This window comes from Quercus lobata, chromosome 1, assembly GCF_001633185.2.
Source record: "Quercus lobata isolate SW786 chromosome 1, ValleyOak3.0 Primary Assembly, whole genome shotgun sequence".
In the NCBI taxonomy this organism is placed as follows: Eukaryota; Viridiplantae; Streptophyta; class Magnoliopsida; order Fagales; family Fagaceae; genus Quercus; species Quercus lobata.
Genome location: NC_044904.1, coordinates 23,855,842 through 23,875,788, shown reverse-complemented (window position 1 = coordinate 23,875,788; position 19,947 = coordinate 23,855,842). Strand labels below are relative to the sequence as shown.

General features: G+C 38.6%; 1 protein-coding gene across 1 annotated transcript in view; it reads left to right on the top strand.

Moving 5' to 3' along the window:
- The first annotated feature begins 846 nt into the window (after positions 1-846).
- Positions 847-19,947, top strand: part of LOC115951203 (probable LRR receptor-like serine/threonine-protein kinase At1g06840) — a 33,550-nt gene continuing 14,449 nt past the window's right edge. Inside the window, exons 1-11 of the mRNA XM_031068393.1 lie at positions 847-976; positions 16,195-16,345; positions 16,882-16,953; positions 17,115-17,186; positions 17,447-17,590; positions 17,673-17,744; positions 17,841-17,912; positions 18,094-18,168; positions 18,743-18,811; positions 18,969-19,037; positions 19,220-19,291. Coding sequence (XP_030924253.1) covers positions 871-976; positions 16,195-16,345; positions 16,882-16,953; positions 17,115-17,186; positions 17,447-17,590; positions 17,673-17,744; positions 17,841-17,912; positions 18,094-18,168; positions 18,743-18,811; positions 18,969-19,037; positions 19,220-19,291 — 974 coding nt within the window. The 5' untranslated portion in view covers positions 847-870. The remainder of the gene's footprint in view (positions 977-16,194; positions 16,346-16,881; positions 16,954-17,114; positions 17,187-17,446; positions 17,591-17,672; positions 17,745-17,840; positions 17,913-18,093; positions 18,169-18,742; positions 18,812-18,968; positions 19,038-19,219; positions 19,292-19,947) is intronic.

The following is a 19,947-nucleotide window of genomic DNA, read 5'->3' as shown; positions in this document are numbered from 1 at the left end:
GGTAACAAAAATTCCAAGTTCCGAAAGTCCATGCACATTGGGTAAGTGGGAACAGGGAGAGAGGATCAAATATATAGAGTCCCCTTTGGCAAATAATGGTTCCAAAACATGTTCTTTCCTTTTCTTGTCACCTCATCCTACTCCCTACCACTCAACCCTCCCCACAAGAAGCCAAGTCCACTTTCAACGACCCTTTCTCTAATATATATTCCCAGATTTTCCAACTTTTATTATGCATTACTGTCCCTGTTATACACTTATACGTCGCTGAACCCATCAAAAGAAAGAGATGGTTGCTATTAATAATTTAATATTATCAACATCACCATCATCATCTTCGCTAACTACTTCAAATTCTTGATGAACGCTCGTTATGGAGACTTGGTCACCAATACACCACCACCCATCACAAGGTCTAATCTGAATATATATATATATATATATATATATATATATATTCAAATCCTATGCATGAATCATCCTGCTTAGTTTTTTGAACTATTCAACCTGATACAAATTCTAGATAGGATTTCTAAGCTTTCACCTTTTGTCAACCTTAATATATGCACATGTCGAAATCAATTTTGCCGCTCAGTTTCTTCTCAAACAGTATGTAAGGAACACCAACTTTGAGTGATTCTCTTACTTGGTTGAATTATTCATTCATTCTTTCATTCTCTTACTAGTTGAAAAGGTTATTTAAGTTTCTTTCAGGTGAAAACTTAAATTACTTTTAGGATTTATTTGTGTTGAGTTTCCATAGCTTGTTTATTGTTATTATAGGCAGAGCATTCAGATTCTACCAGAAATTCTAGTTTTTGGTACTAGTAAGAGAAATTTGGGAGCTTTGGTGTCCTATGCGTTAGCAGGATGTATCTTTCAAGAGTTTGTGGTTATGGATTATTTGTTGTTGCATGGCTGTGTTGTTCTTCACTGCTTATCGATGCTCAGAATCTGCTAACCAACCCGGAAGAAGGTGAGTTTGCTTTACTTTGCCGTTCTTTTTCATTTTATGATTCACAAGCTTCTTTTGCAATTAAGTTCTTGAGGGCATGCTTATTTTCTCCGAAATTTTACTCATATACTCCCTAAGTCATTTTACGATGGTTAAATGATTAAATTCACAATTTCTTAACAACTAAAACATTTGGGACAATTGGTAATTTATTATAGTATCAAAGTAGATGGTCCTGAGTTCAATCTCTTGTCTTTTCTCTACCTCTCATTTGGAAGTTAAAAATCTTATGTTCTCACTTATTAAGGAAAACTAGTCGCAGACCTGTGCATTGCGCGAGATAATTTTTTTTTAGGGTGATCTTATTAAATATATTTGGGGTAATAAGTAATAACACTCTCCCATTCTGTTTATATTAATAACAAAATATTTTAATTTTATTTAAGAATCTGTTTATAAATGTTTAACTATGGTTAGTAAAGACATTACTCATAATTTTAGAATTAAAATACAAATTTATAAAATACCAAAACATTTGAAATGACAAATCTCTCCATAACTCATTGGGAAAAGAAAAGGAAAAAAAAAAGAAAAAAGGAAAAGACATTACTTAATATTTTGAAATACACTTTAATTTAAAATTTTAAAATAAGAGAATTTAATTTTAAAATTAAGGTTAATTTTGGAACCTACCTTAAGCACATGCAAGTTATTACACAATATTTTAATATTAATTTAACAAAGTTTGGTCAAACAAATGTAAATGGTGAAAATATTTTTTTCCTTTCAAGTTTGAGGTAGAGTGTCATTTCTTCAAACCTCAAGAAAAGGGAATGTAATTACCTCTATATTATTATTGTTGTTGTTGTTGTTGTTGTTACTGTTATTAATAATTGATTTTTCATTTTCTTCTAAGTTAATAAAAACCTTACATATACCTTTTTATTTATTTATAGAATATACATTTTTTTAACCTTTACATATCTTTTTTTTAATGTTAATCTTTACATATACCTTAAGTAAACTCTATATATTCCACTTCTTTAGATGTGCAAAATCATTGACAACTATTTCATAATGATAGTAGCTAATTAGTTTTATCACTTTTTTTTTCATAATTTCATTTATAACTTTTTTTTACTATTATCATAATTTCATTATGTAATTTCTATTATTACATGAGAACATCTCCTTTTAGTTATGAATTAGAGTTTGATTAGTTTTAAGTTTAAATATATTGCTATGATTGTGTTTAATTATTGATTATTGATTCAATTTTTTAAGTGAATATAATAGTTGATTTTATTGCACTGTAAAGTTTTTAATGTTCTTCATATTGGTCATATTTATTTTTTATTTTTACTTCTCCTTACAACCTCTTTGTTTTCCAATTAATAGTTAATAATTGACATTTGATTTTTTTTTTCTTTACCATCTCTCTCTCTCTCTCTCTCTCTCTCTCTCTCCATAGGCAACCTATTGTTTTCCAAAACTTGATGATTATTTTATTGCATTAAACATGCATTGTAGTTTTTTTTTTTTTTTTTTCATTTAATTTTGCTACCCTTAAGTTAGTATATCCATAACTATTAGTTTCTTTATATTATATTTGGTTTGATATCCTCATTATTATTATTATTATTATTTTTTAATATAGTGTTTCCCAATTGGCATTTGTTTTGTATTATATTTTTTCTTTGATGTATTGGGTTTGAGAATGAGTGTGTCCCTAGTATTACTCCACTTTATGAGGACACTTTTATTTATTGAATTTAAGTAAAATTTTAAAATTTTAATTTTTTTAAATAAAAAAAAAGGAGAGAAATTAAAATATAAATAATTTAATGATATGGAAGATGTGGGGAGACGAATAGTGATATTAAGGTAGAAGGTAGTGGGGAGATGAAAAGATAAAGGTAAGGAAAAAGCTTGGACAAAGTGTAGATGAAAAAAAAATAAAAAAAGAGTACAATTTTTTAAGGATAATTTTATTGATTTAAATTTAAATAAAATATTCCATGTTTAATTATTATATATATATGTGTGTGTGTGTGTGTGTGTGTGTGTGTGTGTGTGTGTGTGTGTGACTGAATTTAACTGTTGAATAACATAAGATGAGAAGAAAAAAAAGTAAAAATAAAATATATAACAATAAATACCAATAAAGAGAACAATTGCACATAAAATATTTTTATTTTTTCTTATAACTCTAATTAAGATTGATGGTTTTTTTTTTAATATGTGTTTTAGTATTGTGTTTTTTTAATTTCCCATTAGAAAGTCTTTTATTTCCCTTTTATAATTTTCATTGAATTTTGGTTTGGATTAATATTGTGGGAACCGACCCAGAATAATAAGTTGGCTAGGCCCTGGGCCGGTCCGAGGACCAGTCTATCCGAGGAGACGTCGTGGCCCAGAATCCTTACTCAGGCCCACTGGAGCAAAGAGAACACGTCCGAGGAGTAATTCCTCCTCGGGCGTTCCAAAATCCAGGTCAAAGGTGCGTCCCAGCTACTGTAGTCCTCCCTCCAAGCACCTAAAAAGAAAGGAGACCCAAAATATCCCAGCAAAGGCTGCCACCACCACATTAAATGCACCACAGCTACTCTCTTGGCCGCATTAATGAAGAGAAGACCCCTGAACAGTGCTACCTTGGTCATTGCAACTCACAATGAACTGATAAGGGTGTCTGATGGGACAGGTGCTCAAGTAGGGGTTTGGATGATCAACAAGTGTAAGACCTAGATGATAGAAGGGGGTCTATATAATATGTAAAAGTCCCCCAAGAGAAGAGGACTAGAAACCAAAGAAAAAGAGAGAAGAGAACATTGTAGAGATTTTATTTGCATAAGTCTGTGCCCATTAATCAAGTGAGAGACCATATCATCTGAGAATGATCTCTTTTCACTGTTACCTCCTTTTGCCCTTGCTTCTATGTCTCCTGAGCCCATGCAACGAACCGTTTAAGCCAACTAGAATCAAGTTCTTTAGCCCACACTCTACAAAAATTCATTGTGTGGGACTTTTTGGGCCAAGACTTGACCACCCAGGATTGGGTCAACTAAAATCGTGTCTCTACAATTGGCGTCGTCTGTGGGAAGAACTAAAGTATCAGTAAGCACAACGGTCGAGCATGGCAGAACTAGGTCCACACCAATAGAATCCTCACCAGGCTAACCCTTAACAGACAGAACCCATTGAGTCACAGCGGCAAAATAGTCCTGCCAACCCAAGCAGCAGAAGGAATCGTGAGGGAAGCGTACATACTACCCAGAAGAGCCAAAGTCATACCAAGATAGGTAGTCACGTATCCCAAAAGCGAAACAGTCATCAGGCCATGCAGCGAGAGATAGATGACCTGAAGAGAAAGTTGCGACATGCGCAGCGAAAGCGATCTCCCTCCAGCTCAGGTGCGTCCTCTAATGAGGAGGACATGAGTTATCGACGGAGGTCGAGAACACCCCCAAGTGAAACCTTTTCTTACGAGAAAGAGTCTCGCCCTGTACGAAAGCATGAGAACCCATCCAGCAAGGGTTTGGGAAACGACGCTATGAATAGGGCACTAGACCAGATTTCAAGGTCACCATTCATGTACAGAATTGAAGGGGCTAAGTTGCCTCGACGCTTTAATCAACCAACGTTCGTCATCTACAACGGCCGAGCAGACCCGGTGGAGCACTTGAGTCAGTTTAACCAAAAAATGGCTATCTACTCGCAAAATGAAGCCCTGATGTGCAAAGTCTTCCCATCCAGCTTGGGACCAATGGCGATGAGATGGTTCAACAGCTTGAAGACAAATTCTATAGGCTCATATAAGCAGCTCACTCAGGCTTTCTGCTCCCACTTTATTACGAATAGCAGAGTCCCTCGACCCCTCAGTTCACTATTGTCCTTATCCATGCACGAGGGAGAGACCCTGAAGGCGTATTCGGATAGATATTGGAAGATGTATAATGAATTAGATGAGAACCATGATGATGTTGCTATCAGCACATTCAAAAGTGGTCTCCCCACCGAGCACGGCTTAAGGAAATCTCTCACTGGTAAACCAGTTGCCAACGTTCATCAGTTGATGGATAGGATTGACAAGTACAAAAGGGTGGAAGAAGATCAGCTACAAAGAAAGGGAAAGGAGAAGATCATTCCCCCCAAAGCGAATGATTTTAGGTCGGAACGATATAACCATAACCAGCCGAGGAGAGATTTTTCGAGACAGGCTGGACAAAGTAACATGCAAACGGTGAATGCCATGTTCAGAGAGCCAGTACAACAAGTGCTGGAGAAAGTGAGGAACGAACCCTTCTTCAAATGGCCGAGAAAGATGGCTGGAGACCCTTCAAAACGTAACCAGAACTTGTTCTGTCACTATCATCAAGACCATAGACATACCACCGAGGATTGCAGGAATCTATGGAATCACCTAGATCAGTTAGTCCGAGAAGGAAAGTTACGTCACCTCTTACACCCCTCGAGCGGTCATCCGGGTCAAGCAATGCAAGAGCCTCGAAAAGATGTATCCTTAAGACCCCCCACAGGGATGATCCATGTCATCCTCGCCGCTCCAGGAAGAACCGGGTCATTTCCTTCCAGGGTGCTGTCTGTGGCACGGCTCTCTGCTGAGGACGGGGGAAGAGAATTCAAAAGGCCTAAAAAGGGAAGCTCGTTAATATTAGGATTCTCAGACGAGGATAAGAGGGGAACTATCCAACCTCACGACAATGCCCTAGTAGTTACGCTAAGAATCGGAGGTTTTGATGTGAAAAGGGTGCTGGTAGACCTGAGTAGCGCAGTGGAGGTAATGTACCCTGATCTATACAAGGGGCTAAACCTGAGGCCGGAGGATTTGGCGGCTTATGACTCTCCCCTTATCAGCTTCGAAGGGAAGACTGTTACGCCAAAAGGGCAAATCAAACTACCCATACAGACTGGATCAGAGGTGGTAGAGGTGAACTTTATCGTGGTCGATGCCTACTCACCCTACACAGCGATAGTAGCCAGGCCATGGATCCATGCCCTAGAAACTGTATCCTCCACACTTCACCAAAAAGTAAAATACCCATCCAGAGGCCAAGTAGAAGAGATTCGTGGAGATCAGGCCATGGCCAGGCAGTGTATGGTGGCCGCCATCTCACATCGGTCCTAGGCCGAGTCCTCGACCTCTGGGAACTTATAGCAACCAGTCACCTCAGCAGGGCAAGACAATGAGCCAGCCGAGGAGATAAGGTGTGAAAGTTTAGAAAATTTTATCGTCAACAGCGACCTGGAGAGATTTTTCCAAGTCGGCTCCGAGTTGCCTCTTCAAGAAAAAGATGAACTGGTCGGATTCCTAAGAAGAAATGTCGATATGTTTGCATGGGACGCTTACGACGCCCCGGGGGTTGACCCTAGCCTTATTTGTCACCACTTGAATGTTAACCCATCTTCCATTCCAAAGAAACAACCACCCCGATGTCCCTCGCAGGAGCATGCCAGTGCCGTTAGAGACGAAGTGATGAAACTGAAAAAGGCAGGAGCTATTAAAGAAGTTTTTTACCCTGAATGGCTGGCAAATACAGTGGTGGTGAAGAAGAAAACGGGGAAGTGGAGAGTCTGTGTGGACTTCACGGACCTAAATAAGGCATGCCTGAAGGATCCATTCCCCTTACCGCGAATTGACCGATTGGTGGATGCAACCGTAGGCCACCCTCGAATGAGTTTCCTGGACGCCTTTCAGGGCTATCATCAGATACCCCTTGCATTAGAGGATCAGGAGAAGACGATGTTCATGACACCCATCGGAAACTATCACTATAAGGTGAAGCCATTCGGACTAAAGAACGCAGGGTCAACGTACCAAAGGATGATGACCAGAATGTTTGAACCGCAACTAGGCAAAGTTATTGAAGTCTACATAGATGATATGGTGGTAAAAAGTAAGATGGTGTCCGAGCACGTGAAAGACCTAGAGATCATTTTTGGCATCTTAAGGGAGCACAAGTTGCGGCTCAATGCTTCCAAGTGCTCATTCGGGGTTGGGTCTGGGAAATTCCTGGGCTATATGGTCACCCACAGAGGGATAGAGGTGAGCCCAGATCAAATCAAAGCGATTAATAGCCTACAGGCTCCTCGAAATCCGAAAGAAGTGCAGAAACTCACTGGCATGATCGCAACATTAAACCGGTTCATATCCCAATCTGCAGACCGATGTCGACCTTTCTACCTCTTGATAAATAAGTGGAAAGGGTTTGAGTGGTCAGAAGATTGTGTCCGGGCCTTCCAACAACTTAAGGAATAGTTGTCGCGACCACCCATTATGTCTAGCCCTGAGGCAGATGAGGTACTGTTTGCATACATAGCTGTAGCCCCCCATGCTGTAAGCTTGGTACTGATACGGGATGACAATGGGGTACAGTGACCAGTTTACTACGTAAGTAAATCATTACATGAGGCCGAAGTGCGATACTTACCATTGGAAAAAAGCAATTCTAGCGATAGTGCACGCCACACGGAAGCTCCCTCACTATTTTCAGGCACATACGGTCATCGTTCTAACTCAGCTTCCCCTTTGAGCAGTGCTTCGAAGCGTCGACTACACAGGAAGGATCGCCATGTGGAGTGCACTTTTGGGAGCCTTTGATATTAAATATATGCCCAAATCCTCTGTCAAGGGTCAAGTCCTCGCGGACTTAGTCGCAGAATTTGCTGAACCCTCTGCAGAAACAATAACCGAGAAGAAAGACATGGATGGAAAATTGGTTGGCACAATTTCAGTAGGGGAGACCTTGCGCTGGAAGGTCTACGTGGATGGCGTGGCCAACCAAAGAGGATCTGGAGTTGGGCTAGTTTTAATATCGCCCGACGGTATTGCCATTAAGAAATCACTGAGACTCGGATTCTCGGCTACGAACAACGAGGCCGAGTACGAAGCCTTACTTCAAGGGATGACGATGGTTCAAAAATTGGGTGAAAGGGTGATGGAAGCATTCTCGGACTCCAAATTGGTCGTTGGCCAAGTGATGGGTGAGTTAGAAGCTAGAGATGCTAGAATGCAAAAGTATCTCAGACGAGTCAAACGCCTGCAGTCGGGTTTTGAATCCTTCAATCTGACACACGTTTCTAGAAGTGCGAACACCCATGCAGATTCGCTGGCCACTCTTGCCACGTCCTCGGCGCATGATCTGCCGCGAATAATCCTTGTTGAGGGTCTAGTCCAAGCGAGTTCCATTAGAAGAGACCCAGCTAAGGTCCATCAGGTTAGAAAGAGTCCCAGCTGGATGGATCCTATAAAGAACTTCCTCAAAGACGACACACTACCAGAGGGAAAACTAGAGGCCGAGAAGATACGGAGGAATGCTCCTCGATTCTGGTTATTAGAGGACCACAAACTATATCGGCACTCCTATTCTGGGCCGTACCTACTATGTATACACCCAGAAGAATCCGAGTCCCTGCTTGAAGAATTACATGAAGGGATTTGTGGAAGTCACACCGGAGGGAGGTCGCTAGCGCACAGGGTGCTCACCCAAGGATACTGGTGGCCGAACATGCAAAGAAAGGCCCAAGAATATGCAAAGAAGTGTGATCAATGCCAGAGATTCGCCCCAAATATCCACCAACCCGGAAGAGTCCTTAACCCCATCTCTAGCCCTTGGCCGTTTGCTCAGTGGGGTCTTGATATTGTCGGTCCTTTCCCCAAAGCTGCAGGGAATAAGTGATACATAATAGTTGGAACCGATTACTTCACCAAATGGGTGGAAGCTAAACCTTTGGCTAACATCAGGGACGTGGATGCCCAGAAATTCATCTGGAAAAACATTATTACCCGCTTCGGAACTCCACACACACTCATCTCGGACAACAGTCTCCAATTTCATAGCAAGAACTTCAGGGAGTATTGCTGCGAGTTTGGGATCACTAACCGGTATTCCACTCCCACTTACCCCCAAGGAAATGGATAAGCCGAGGCCGTGAACAAGGTCATAGTGAGTGGACTGAAAAAAAGGTTGGATGAGGCAAAGGGGAGATGGGTGGAAGAGCTCCCACACGTCTTATGGACCTATCGGGCGACGCCGCGACGGTCAATGGGTGAAACCCCTTTTTCAATGACTTATGGAGCTGAGGCCGTGCTCCCAATCGAGAACAGCTTCCCCACACTGAAGTCTAACGCCTTTACCCCAAACAGCAATGACGAGTTATTGGGGAGAAGTCTAGACTTGGCCAAGGAAAGAAGGGAAAAAGCAATGATCCATATGGCCTATTATCATCAGAAGCTAAGACAAGGATATGATGCTAATGTAAAACTGCGACCTTTAGGTCCAGGAGATCTCGCGATGAGAAAGATTTTTGGCAGTGCCAAAAACCCCTCTTGGGGCAAGCTGGGGCCCAATTGGGAAGGACCGTATCGCATCACAGCTGTGGCCGGAATAAGTGCTTATTATCTAGAAGACTTGGATGAAAAAACTGTACCTCGCCCGTGGAATGTAAATAACCTAAGAAGATATTATTAATAATGAAAACGGCTCCGCCTGTGTTTTATTCCATGATCATCGTGTACCCACTGATCCATTTCCATCTATCCAAGTTTTAAACAGAACCTAAGTCCTGCATGGCTCCTCGGACCACAGACTTAGGGGAAATTAATAACTTAGGGCATCTATATAAGTTTTAAACAGAACCTAAATCCTGCATGGCTCCTCGGACCACAGACTTAGGGGAAATTAATAACTTACGGCATCTATATAAGTTTTAAACAGAACCTAAGTCCTGCATGGCTCCTCGGACCACAGACTTAGGGGAAATTAATAACTTACGACATCTATATAAGTTTTAAACAGAACCTAAGTCCTGCATGGCTCCTCGGACTACAGACTTAGGGGAAATTAATAACTTATGCATCTATATAAGTTTTAAACAGAACCTAAGTCCTGCATGGCTCCTCGGACCACAGACTTAGGGGAAATTAATAACTTACGGCATCTATATAAGTTTTAAACAGAACCTAAGTCCTGCATGGCTCCTCGGACCACAGATTTTAGGGGAAATTAACAACTTACGGCATCTATATAAGTTTTAAACAGAACCTAAGTCCTGCATGGCTCCTTGGACCACAGACTTAGGGGAAATTAATAACTTAGAACTCTTGAGCAATTTTAAGGTATGTGGGTAGTTTAATATAATTGCAGTTGTCATTCTAAATTCACCGCACGACTTTCCTTCTTACTCATTTACATTTGTTCATATTGTTGCAAACGTTAAGGAATTGCATTATTAAACATCAGAAGAAAGCGGAAAAAAGGACATTCTATATTAATAAGCCGAGGTCAATACAAAGAGAGGTCTTTACAAAAGAATTAAAAATAAGACAACTCTCGTTCTAAAAAAAGGGAAAAAAGAAAATACAATAGTTAAAAACCTAAAAGCTAAGCCCCAGCAGGAGGATCCTTTTTCTGCTCTGACTGAGGAGGAGGAACCTCGGAGATGGAGTCCTTGGCAGGATCCTTGGCTTTATCAAGCAAAGGGATGGCATCAGGCACAGCCAAGCCCTGCTCAGAAGCTACTGGAGTGCCATCAGGATTCTCTCGGATCTCCTGAGGGTAGAAGACCTTCTCAGGCAATCTCAGTGCCAAGTCTGCAGGAATTCCTGCAGCATCAAGGGCATAAGCCCATGAGATGCTGCAGTAATCCCTGCACACCTTCGGAATTTCCTCGGAGAGCCTGGCTTCAGTTTCTTGAGTCCCAAGCTGATAAGCAGCTTTCTTTTCAGCCTCTGCAACCTCCCGGATCAGCTGAGCCTCTTCTTTAGCCCGCCGTATCTCCTCCTCAGCTCTCTGCAGAGTGGCCTTGAGATCCAGTACCATTTGCTTTTCAGTGGCAAGACTGGTCTCGGTTACATACAACTGTTGGTGCTGATCCTCCGCTTGGGTTTCAGCATTCTTCAGGCCAACCTCAACACTCCGACGTTGTTTCTCCGACTCTTTGAACTTCTCCGCAAGTTCAAAGTTCTCTTGCTTGAGGGACCCCACAGTCTTCTCCACCTCTGTCCGAGACTGGGCCTCAGCTTCAGCCAAGCTGCGGTTACTGCGACAGAACTCCTAACCCACAAACACCTGCTGAGTGATCTGCCAACAAAACAAAAATTGTGTTAGAATGCAACAATGTCTGATGACTTAATGAAAGGGTAGAAGAATGACTTACCATCGCAAGGTCTCTTTTAAGGGATAGAAAGAACTCGGGCTGAGAGAATCGCCTGTAGGCCTCCATGTCCCGAGGAAGGAGCACTGGTTGCTCCAGAGCCTCAGCTATGTAACCTGCTCGGCCCCTATTGTATTCTCGGACTGAGGCAGTATTGGGGATAGCAACCCCGTCTAACTCCAGCTTCGGACTCCATGCGCGTAGATTAACGCGCACTTCAGCCCGGTTCTCCTCATCTCGGCTTTCCATGGAAGAGGACCTTCTACTCCTCTGCCCTCGAGTGGTTTTTTGCTGCTTGGACGGGCGGGGGGCCACTTCACCTTCCTTAGGAGTGTCAACTGGGCTTTTCTTTTTTAGGTCCGAGTTAACCTTGAGGCCAAGGTCGGAAGGAACCTGAGGGGCAACTAGAGGAAGGTCCTGGGCCTGCGACTGAGCAGGCACCTTCGAAGATTGACCTTTTCCTCGGTTGGACATCAATTCTCGTAAGATTTTTTCCTTGCCAGCCATGTTGTCTACTTCCTCGTCTGAAGAGTCGTCCGAGCAGGCTATAATAATCGGAGCGCCGACCACGGAGTTTCGATCCTGCTCTCCTTCAGGGTTCGAGAGCTCAATCAAGAGGGCTTTATCAACCTCCTCTTCAAAATAGAACTCGTCTATCTCCTCCTCAAGAGAAAGACGAGATGATTCGGTCTCTTCTTCAACTGGCGCAGCAACTTCAAGGTTGTCTGGTGGAGGTAATTGCGCGGCCGGTGGAGGATCCCGAACACCAGGTAGCATGACTGGCTTAAGATCTTCTCGGGCCAGAAACTTGGGCTTGGATACGTCAATACTAGCGACTACCAGCTCTAATGGCGTGGCCAATGGCTTGGAAAGAACGGGTTAGTGGTTGATAGCCCAAAACCAAATGACACGCGCGTAGTTGCCCTTCCTCGGCAACGTAGATTTCTGACCTTAGAAGATAGTTCAAGGCCGGAACATTCACGTGGCTCAGCTTGGGAGCAACCAGAGCTCTATCTGCAATACAGCCGAGAAGGAGATTAGAGTCAAACTATAAAATTTATGACTTAAACAAAAAAGAGAGTAAATCCAAAGAGCTAAGCCCCTTCCCTAAAGGATTGACCCTAAAGGTGCCGCACCTGGAATTCCTGCCCGAGTTGGACAATGAAAACCATCGCTCCATTCTCCTGAAGCAATGAGAAAGTCATCCTTCATAGTCTTATTGGATATGGGGAGACAGGAGATTAGCCTAACCACCTCGGATCGAGATTTAAGGTAATACCCTCCCTTCTCAACGTAGTGGCACTCGTACAGGTGAACCACATCATGCCAGGTTAGGCCCAGACCCATTCGCTCGTTCAAGACATCTATGCAGCCTAATACCCTGAACATGTTTGGAGCGTACTGGTGTGGTGTCAACCTATGGTGGAACAAGTAGTCCCGGGTAATCCTACGCATGGAAAGTGTCATTCTTCCTTGTATAAAGGCAATCATAGGAATGACCACTTCATCCACGTCTCTATCTAACAGTACTCCTTCTGGGGGACAGTACCGCAAAACCACCCCCTGCGGGATGTGGTATTTTGCCCTAAAGGCCTCCATGGCAGCCAGAGTGTCTACTAGGTCTTTGAATCTACCCATCTAAGCTGAATTGGAGGGACGGAAATAAAAACCGAGGAGAAAAGTGAAATCCGAGGAGAAATTTGAAGCGACGAAACGAACGGAACTTACGGGTATCTTCACAAATGACCGGTAAGACGCTTGAAAATCTGTTCTAGGAAGGACACTTTCGCGGAAACGATTATGGAAATTTGAAGAACGGAAGTGCTCGTAGATTTCTGGGCGTTGGAGTTCTCTGGAGTTCTTTGGACTTCTAATATACAGGTAAAAAAAAAAAAAAAAAAGATGAGCCTCTAGCGCTTTATATAGCAAGAGAGAAAGAGAGAGAACCATTCCCACTCAAGAATTCGAGGAAAAATGCTGGTCGTCAAATCCACGCCTCACCGTTGGATGGAAGGTACATAAAGCTACCTGGAGTAAATGGCCGCGCCTCGTAAATTGTAGCGTGTTAAAAGTAACTGCCCGCACGCGTGAACCAAGATCTCATTAATTCCATCCTTTGTAAATATCAAAATCCAGCTTTTCTCCTCAGAAGGAGATCAAAAACCGGAGTTTTGAGGGGCTATTGTGGGGACCGACCCAGAATAATAAGTTGGCTAGGCCCTGGGCCTGTCCGAGGACCAGTCTGTCCAAGGAGACGTCGTGGCCCAGAATCCTTACTCAGGCCCACTGAAGCAAAGAGAACACGTCCGAGGAGTAATTCCTCCTCGGATGTTCCAAAATCCAGGTCAAAGTTGCGTCTCAGCTACTGTAGTCTTCCCTCCAAGCACGTAAAAAGAAAGGAAACCCAAAATATACCAACAAAGGTTGCCACCACCACATTAAGTGCACCACAGCTACTCTCTTGGCCACATTAATGAAGAGAAGACCCCTGAACAGTGCTACCTTGGTCACTGCAACTCACAAAGAACTGATAAGGGTGTCTGATGGGACAGGTGCTCAAGTAGGGCTTTGGATGATCAACAAGTGTAAGGCCTAGATGATAGAAGGGGGTCTATATAATATGTAAAAGTCCCCCAAGAGAAGAGGACGGGAAACCAAAGAAAAAGAGAGAAGAGAACATTGTAGAGATTTTATTTGCATAAATCTGTGCCCATTAATCAAGTGAGAGACCATATCATCTGAGAATGATCTCTTTTCACTGTTACCTCCTTTTGCCCTTGCTTCTATGTCTCCTGAGCCCATGTAACGAACCGTTTAAGCCAACTGGAACCAAGTTCTTTAGCCCACACTCTATAAAAATTCATTGTGTGGGACTTTTTGGGCCAAGACTTGACCACCAAGGATCGGGTCAACTAAAATTGTGTCCCTACAAATACTTAGTTGTTTTTGGAAATAGGAATTTGAATATGCCTACCAATTTTTTGACTAATAAATTATTATAAAATCTATTTTTTATTTCTTTAGTTTTATTTTAATTTTGGTTAAGTTAACCTTGTAATTTTGTGATGATTTTTTATTATTATGGTAATTTCCTTATTCCATAAGAGATGAATTGTATATTAAGCAAATGTAATACACTACAACAAAGTTAGAAGAATATGGTTCACCTTAAAAAATATTAATGAAATACACAAAAAATATATATATATTAAAATGATATCCACCCCAAATGTTTTCCTATAATGACAAGCTTTATCTTTTAACCTCTAAGAAATGCAATGCAATGACCAAAGGATATGCCCCTTCAATATTTTGTCTCTAATCAAATAAACAAAGGCTCTTGTCCCCTTTAAGTACAGGTTTATATGGAATTCAATTGTTTTAGATTTCTTCTTTCCTCTGTAAGAAAGAACCATCAACCTTAACTAACCAAAAAAAAAAAAAAAACCATCAACATTAATTAGAGTTATAAGAAAGAACAAAAATAGGATAACATTTAACAATTAAAGAGAAAAAAACAATTTAAAAAACAAATCTAAATGTCATTAACCAATGTGGAGTTTTAATGAACTCTTGGTCTACCTAGAATATAATAGAGAAAATAAAAATGAGACTAATACTAATTCTAGGAAACATATATAGAGAAATAGAAATAAGGATGCTAATTAAAGAATATTGGCAATACCATCAATCCTGTTTAAAGCTTAATCATAGCTCCACTAATTTGCTGACTTTCAACTTTTGGCTAGTATATATTCAAGCATTCTCCAATGCCATAAAATTCCTTATTGTCTGGTTTTACTTGAATTCCAGCAAACTACCCAATCAAATTAAGGAGAAAATAAGAATAATGATTCTAGTGTAGAAAAAAAAAATCCCAAAGATTAGTAATTTGGCATAAATAGCAATGCCATAAAATTCCTTATTGTCTGGTTTTACTCGAATTCCAACAAACTACCCAATCAAATTAAGGAGAAAATAAGAATAATGATTCTAGTGTAGAAAAAAAAAATCACAAAGATTAGTAATTTGGCATAAATAGAAGAATGTATAAAAAAATTCATCGAAAAATTGAGAGAGAACCTTTTTTTGAATTCTGGCAAACTACCCGATTAAATTAAGTGAGAAAATGAGCATAATGATTCTAGTGTAGAAAAAAAAAATTAGAAAAAGAAAAAAGAAAGGATTCCCAAAGATTAGTAATTTGGCATAAATAGAAGAATGTATAAAAAAATTCATCGAAAAATTGAGAGAGAGAGAGAGAGAGAGAACCTCTTTTTTGTGAAAGAAAACCATGCATGGAATGGAATAGATAGTTACAAATTTCTAGTAAAAGAATATGAATAAGAAGAGACAAAATAAAGGAAGATGAAGAGAAAGAATAAGAAAATATTTATATAGAGGGTAATGAGGAGATGAAAAGAAGAAGAATAATATTTATGTAGAAAGTAGTGGGGAGATGAAAAGAAAAAGAATAATATTTATATAGAAGGTAGTGGGAAGATGAAAAGGTAAGGGTGAAGAAAGTGTAAAAAAAGTGTAAATATTAAAATAAAATAAAAAATAAATGTTAAAAACAATTATAGGAAAATTGGAAAGAAAATGATAATGAGGTGGACGATGATGTGGCTCAACTAGAGCGTAGCAACAATAAATGTTACGCTTCAGCTTTTAGATATATATAGATTCTAGGCTCACACGCTAGGAGGTTGTTAGAATAATGGTTAAATGATTAATTTCTCCATTTCCTAACATCTTAAGCTTATGGGAAATTCATTAATTTATCATTTTCTAGTAATTTCACATATCAGATATTCAATTCCCCCAAGTTGGGAGTGATTAGTGTTTCTTATAGTTGAACTATAATTGTTATTCAATTCATCAATTGTGTACGTTCAAAACTTGGGGCTGCACATAATGTTGATGCTTATTTTTAAAATTGACTTTGCTTTCCTTTAATGCAGAAATCCTAATACTAGAATTATAGAAACATAAGGACTAGAGAAGCTTATGAACTTTCTAAATTTAATGTTGAAGAGACAATGATTAACATTTGTATTAATTTGCAGTGAAGGCATTGCAGGCCATCAAGAGCAGTTTGATGGATCCCTATAATAATATTAGTAATTGGGATCAAGGAGACCCATGTACATCAAATTGGACAGGAGTTGTGTGCTCCAATAAAACATTAGGCGATGGATACCTACATGTTCAAAAATTGTATGATTTTATCTTTTCCTGCTTTTAATTCTATTTAGGAGCATCATTGATGTGAATAGTGTAGCATGTTTCCTTTCACATAGAAAACTTTTTCTTACTTTATTTCTTTTGTCCCCCTTGCATGATGAGATATATTATTCCACTTTTATATCTACTCGTATTAGTTGGTGCAGAGAACAAAATTCCTTGGTTCTGTAGTTCATTTAAGATTAAAGAAATTTATTAGAATTGGATCTATTAGCCACAATTTTCCAAATGATCACTAGCAGGTCTTAATGAATTTAAAATCTGTCTTCATGATCTTCTCATTCGTCCAGAATTAATAACTAATGATTTATTATACGACTTATTGCCCACAGACTCAATTGTTATCTCATGCCTGGCATTATGTTAGATTATACACTAGTAACAAGTTCACATGTAAGAGTGTCAAGCTTTGATAAAACCTGACTATTAAATGCATTGCATCTAGGCATTTCTAATGAAGATCTAGCTATGGTGCTTTAATAACTTTCTTTTGGGATTCTTCTCTGCAGGCACCTACTACAAATGAATTTGTCAGGAAGTTTGTCACCAGCGCTTGGCCAGTTATCAAATTTGACAATATTGTATGGCAAAGGATGTCTGAAGTCTTACTTTTTGTGCTACAAATATCTTTATTGGAATCATAGCTTTTGGATAACTCTTGCAAAATATTCTAAAATCCGATGGTTTTGCATTTGATTTATATATCCTACTGATATATTTTTCTCTATCTACTCTTTTGAAGGGATTTTATGTGGAACAACATAAGTGGAATTATACCAATGGAGATAGGCAATATAACATCTTTGGAACTCTTGTAAGTTGAGCAGCTTCTCTGCTGGTTGGATTAGATATTCAACAATGTTATAAGATAATTATATGCCTATACTATTAAGAAATGGAGATATGCCACTTGTTCATGCATATTTAAAGTCTTTGATCTCTAAATAATATAGGAGATAATCCTTATCAAATCTTGACTAATTTACTTTATAGCATTTTTCTGAATTCTTGGTATTTGAATATTGCAGTGCATTTGCTTTTTCTTTAACTCTGTGTAATATTCTGTGAATCCAGGCTTCTGAATGGAAACCAATTAACAGGTCCCTTACCTGAAGAGCTTGGTTACCTTCCAAATTTGAAAAGACTACAAATTGACCAAAACCAAATATCAGGATCAATACCTAAATCATTTGCAAACTTGAACGCAACACAGCACTTGTGAGTGTGTTTCTGTTCTGATGATATATTGTCTAAAATCTAATCTACTATGACTAACCCTTCTACTTCTTTTTGTGAGCAGTCATATGAACAACAATTCAATTAGTGGGCAAATCCCAAGTGAGCTATCTAGATTACCAAATCTTCTTCACTTGTAAGTCAGTATTTGGCCATGTTCTTATATTTCATATGAGTCATCTGTCTGTACAATCTGTGAGATCATTAACCACCTTCAATTCTGCATCTGCAGCCTTCTTGATAATAACAACTTATCAGGGAATCTTCCACCAGAGTTCTCCACAATGCCAAATTTACGAATACTGTATGATTTTTACTTTTCCTAGAGCATAAATTTATTTTCGTTTATCTCATAAATGTCTTTACATGTATTTATAAATTGCTTTTTATCTTGAACAAGGTTATAAAATCTAAATTTTCATTTTTCTATTAGTTAATTTTTTTTTTTCGAGTTTCTTAATGGTTTCATTTTATTTGTTTTGCAGTCAACTTGATAACAATAACTTCAATGGGGCTACAATTCCATCTTCTTATAGCAACATGTCTAAATTGCTGAAGTTGTAAGTTCATATTATTATCGTATCTCTGTAACTAGGTCCCAAAAGTAAAGGCAAGCAAGGTGCTAGCCTTGAAGTATAAGGCTGAAAGTTAATTTATTTATTTGGCTAAATAATACAAGAAGCTCTGTTTTCCTCTAAAATGCAAAACTAAAACGATGAGGAAAATTCTAGCAAAATTAAATGGTAGTATATTATAGATAGAATGGTATACATTTTGTTGTGAAAATACATGAAGTGTTCCATCATTGATTGAAAAGGAATACAAATGGGAAGTTACTCAACTTAGAAGTGTTAGTTGGCATGAAGGTATTTTATTGCATTTTTCTAAAACATCAAGGCCACTGGTAGACTGAACAAGCCAGGACTTCCTGATTAATTCTTTGCTGTTTGATATTCTACACCACTCTGTATTCTGCTCAACTTGTAAAGAAGCTAGATTGTCTTGATTAGATATCCCAAACCTTTCATGTTCTCCATACACTAGCGAGCTAGCAATCAAGTAGTATGCGCATTCACAAGTAACATGGTATTTCATGCAAGATTGATAATATTTGTGTTTGGTTGGATTTGCCAGGAGCCTTAGGAACTGCAGTTTGCAGGGACCGGTTCCTAATTTGAGCCAAATACCAAACCTTTATTATCTGTAAGTTGCTTTATTTTGTTTTCCTTTTTTAGTATATCTATGATGATCAAGTATGGCATATAATTCCAAAAAATAAATGCACCAAGCTGAATAAAATTTTCTCTTTATGTTATCAAAGACAACTCCACTAGTTACTTATACTTTATATAAACTTCAGAGACCTCAGTTTAAATCAGCTAAATGGAACCATACCCTCAGATAAGCTTTCGGGGAATATGACAACTATGTAAGATTCTCCATCTTCTGAATGACATGTATCTGATTTTTTTTTTTTTTAATTTAATTTCTAGGTATTACAAAATATTTACTGACGTGTCTTTCAGTTTTGAATTTTTTTTCTTTTTCTTTTTTGAGTAGATTTTGAGATAATTTATACCATTCTGAAATCTATTATTTGAATGATTTCAGCTTGTTATCCAACAACAGTCTTACTGGAACAATTCCCACCAGCTTTTCGGATCTCCCTCGTCTTCAAATATTGTGAGTAGTCTCCCTTTATTTTTCTTCTTGTGTTTATTTATATGATTCAATTTTATTGTAATTATTTCATATTTATTTTCTTCATATTTATTTAAACTAGTCATAGACCTGCGCGTTGCGCGTGATAATATTATTATTTTAGCTATTATTGGTTAATAGTTGGTTTTTCATTTTCTTTCAAGTTAATATATTGACTTTAAAAAAATTTACAATCTAATATATTAATTCAACGACAACAACAATAATAATAATAATAATGTTGAATAAAATAATATGAGAAGAAAAAAAGTAAAAATAAAAGATATAACAATAAACACCAAATTAATTATCTCTAAATAAATACCAAATTATTTAAATCATATTATGTAATATTATAATATTACATTCTTATATACTATCTTTAATTCTTTACAATGCAATAGGATAAAATTTAACAACCAAAGTAAAAAAAAAAAAAAAAAAAAAAAAAAAAAAAAAAAAAACCTTAAAACACAATTAAATCGCATCAACCTAAAGTAGAGTTCTAAAAAATACAAAAATTTCTCAACCTAAAGCAAAGATGCAAAATATATATATATATATATATATCACCAAAAATTGAGAGAGAAAGAGAGAGAAATAAATTTTTTCGTGAAGAAAAATTATGCATATAATGA